General features: G+C 30.6%; 1 protein-coding gene across 2 annotated transcripts in view; it reads left to right on the top strand.

Annotated features, from left to right (window-relative positions):
* The first annotated feature begins 1,426 nt into the window (after nucleotides 1–1,426).
* LOC105125990 (ARM repeat superfamily protein) overlaps nucleotides 1,427–1,967 on the top strand; it is a 24,112-nt gene continuing 23,571 nt past the window's right edge. For both annotated transcript variants that reach the window (XM_011026685.1, XM_011026683.1), the window contains exon 1: nucleotides 1,427–1,695. In XM_011026685.1, the coding sequence (XP_011024987.1) occupies nucleotides 1,507–1,695 (189 nt within the window). In that variant the 5' untranslated portion in view covers nucleotides 1,427–1,506. The remainder of the gene's footprint in view (nucleotides 1,696–1,967) is intronic.

Here is a 1,967-nt window from a genome sequence, read left to right on the forward strand (position 1 = left end):
TCACTTGATCATTTTTGTGCCTGGTCAACCATGCTCTTGTAAACTGTTTGGAATTATGGCCTGGTCCGATTATGAAATGGCTTTTCTGGTGGCTGATTGTTTTTTTAAACTATTTTTTTATTTTTTTAAATTTATTTTGGATATTAATAATTAAAATAATTTGAAAACATAAAAAAATTAATTTTAAAAAAACTAAATTTTAACCAATTTTACTAAGTCTAGTATTTATTCACTTACTTAAGCAGAATCCTTCTGCTATTGTGTTTTGTCACGCAATGATTTTTTTTCTTTTTAATTAAGCAGTAGTTTGGCAAGTTGTAGTATATTAAAATGAAAATGTGGTATTCAAGAAATAACTACTAATAGTATGTTATTATTTTTTTAAATAAAATTAATGATATATAAAATATGATAAAAATATATTCACTCATGATTTTTTTTTCTCTTTTTTATGTTAATCTATTTTTCAAGCTGAATCATATGAAGTAACTAATAAGATATTTGCTTTTTTAGCATCATAAAATTAAAGATGCATGTTATCATTCTAGTGTATATATTATGGTGTCATTTTCATTTAACAAGATCCATGTTTTCAAGCTTTGCCCACCGTTTAGCTTACCAAGCAGGAAGGATAAATAAAACTATTCGCATAAAGTAATTTAGAACATCCATGATAAAAAAACAGAGAAGAAATTACGTTAAACGAGCTACATCTCCTGTAGACTTTAAGTTTAGAAGTTGTTTGGAATATAGCAGTAATTGTTTTTTAAAATATTTTTATTTAAAAATATATTAAAGTAATATATTTTATTTTTTAAAAATTTCCTTTTTATATTAGCATTTTAAAATGATTTGAAAATATAAAAAATTAATTTTAAATAAAAAATTAAATAAAAAATATTTTTAAAATATAAAATCAAATAATTTTTTTAAAAAAATTGTTTAATAATTGTTCAAGAACACTTGGTGGTTGGTTGTTGAAGTGGAAGAGTTGAAGAATGAAATAGGTTATTAAGCTTCAATTTTAAGACACTCAATCACATCCCTAATTAAATATTATTATATGTTCATTCTAGTCCTTATATTTCTCTACCAATCAAATGAGTTTAACGTGATTGTATATTTTTTTTCAGTGGAAAGTTAAAAGAAGGACCTGATTTCAAATGAAATTTGGTTCTTCGAGATCAATTCTAAAAGTTGTAGTTGAAGGACCGAATTCTTGAACGGTTTAAATTCCGTGGGAGGTCTGACCCATTTTGTGCTAGACAACTCCCTCGTTGAAAACCCAAAAAAGCTGGCCCAATAGTCCAAAACGTAAATAGGCTAAAATGTTTGATAGCCCAATGCCCCCATGCCAGAGCCCAGCCCAATGACTTAACGGTAAAATTTTCCGTTCCCCAAAACGACGCCTATTACCCATCACAAAACACTGCAATCTCCCTGTCTTTCGGTTTGTTTTTGTGAAGTCCCTGGCTTGTCACGAAAGAAAAACACAAAGCGAAACAAATGGCAGGATCGTCGTCTTCGTCTTCGTCACCAGTAGTAAAATCAGATGCGGAAACAGAGGAATTACTGGATCGAATGTTAACTCGGCTGGCTTTATGCGACGACTCGAAGCTTGAAACTTTACTGTCTAAGATTCTCCTTCCCACTATCTCGTCACTTTCGTCAAACTCCACCGCTGTCCGCAACAAGGCAAAATCCCTAAACCTATACTCTCCTGCCTTTAGTTTTACTCTTTATTTCTTTTTTGGAGACTCTGGTGCGGTTCTTAATTTTATTTTAATTTAATTTCTTGTTCAGTTGGAGTTAAATTCTATTACACTCACTGAAATTGATACTTATTTTATTTTTTTGCTAGTAGAGAACGAATGGAAATGTTTAAATAGGTTTTGGAATCAAATGCTTTAGGTTCTTAAAATTTGTGATGTGCGTGTGGTGTCCCCCCCCCCCCCCCCCCCCCCCCC

Source organism: Populus euphratica, unplaced genomic scaffold (genome assembly GCF_000495115.2).
Source record: "Populus euphratica unplaced genomic scaffold, PopEup_1.0 scaffold44.1, whole genome shotgun sequence".
In the NCBI taxonomy this organism is placed as follows: domain Eukaryota; kingdom Viridiplantae; phylum Streptophyta; class Magnoliopsida; order Malpighiales; family Salicaceae; genus Populus; species Populus euphratica.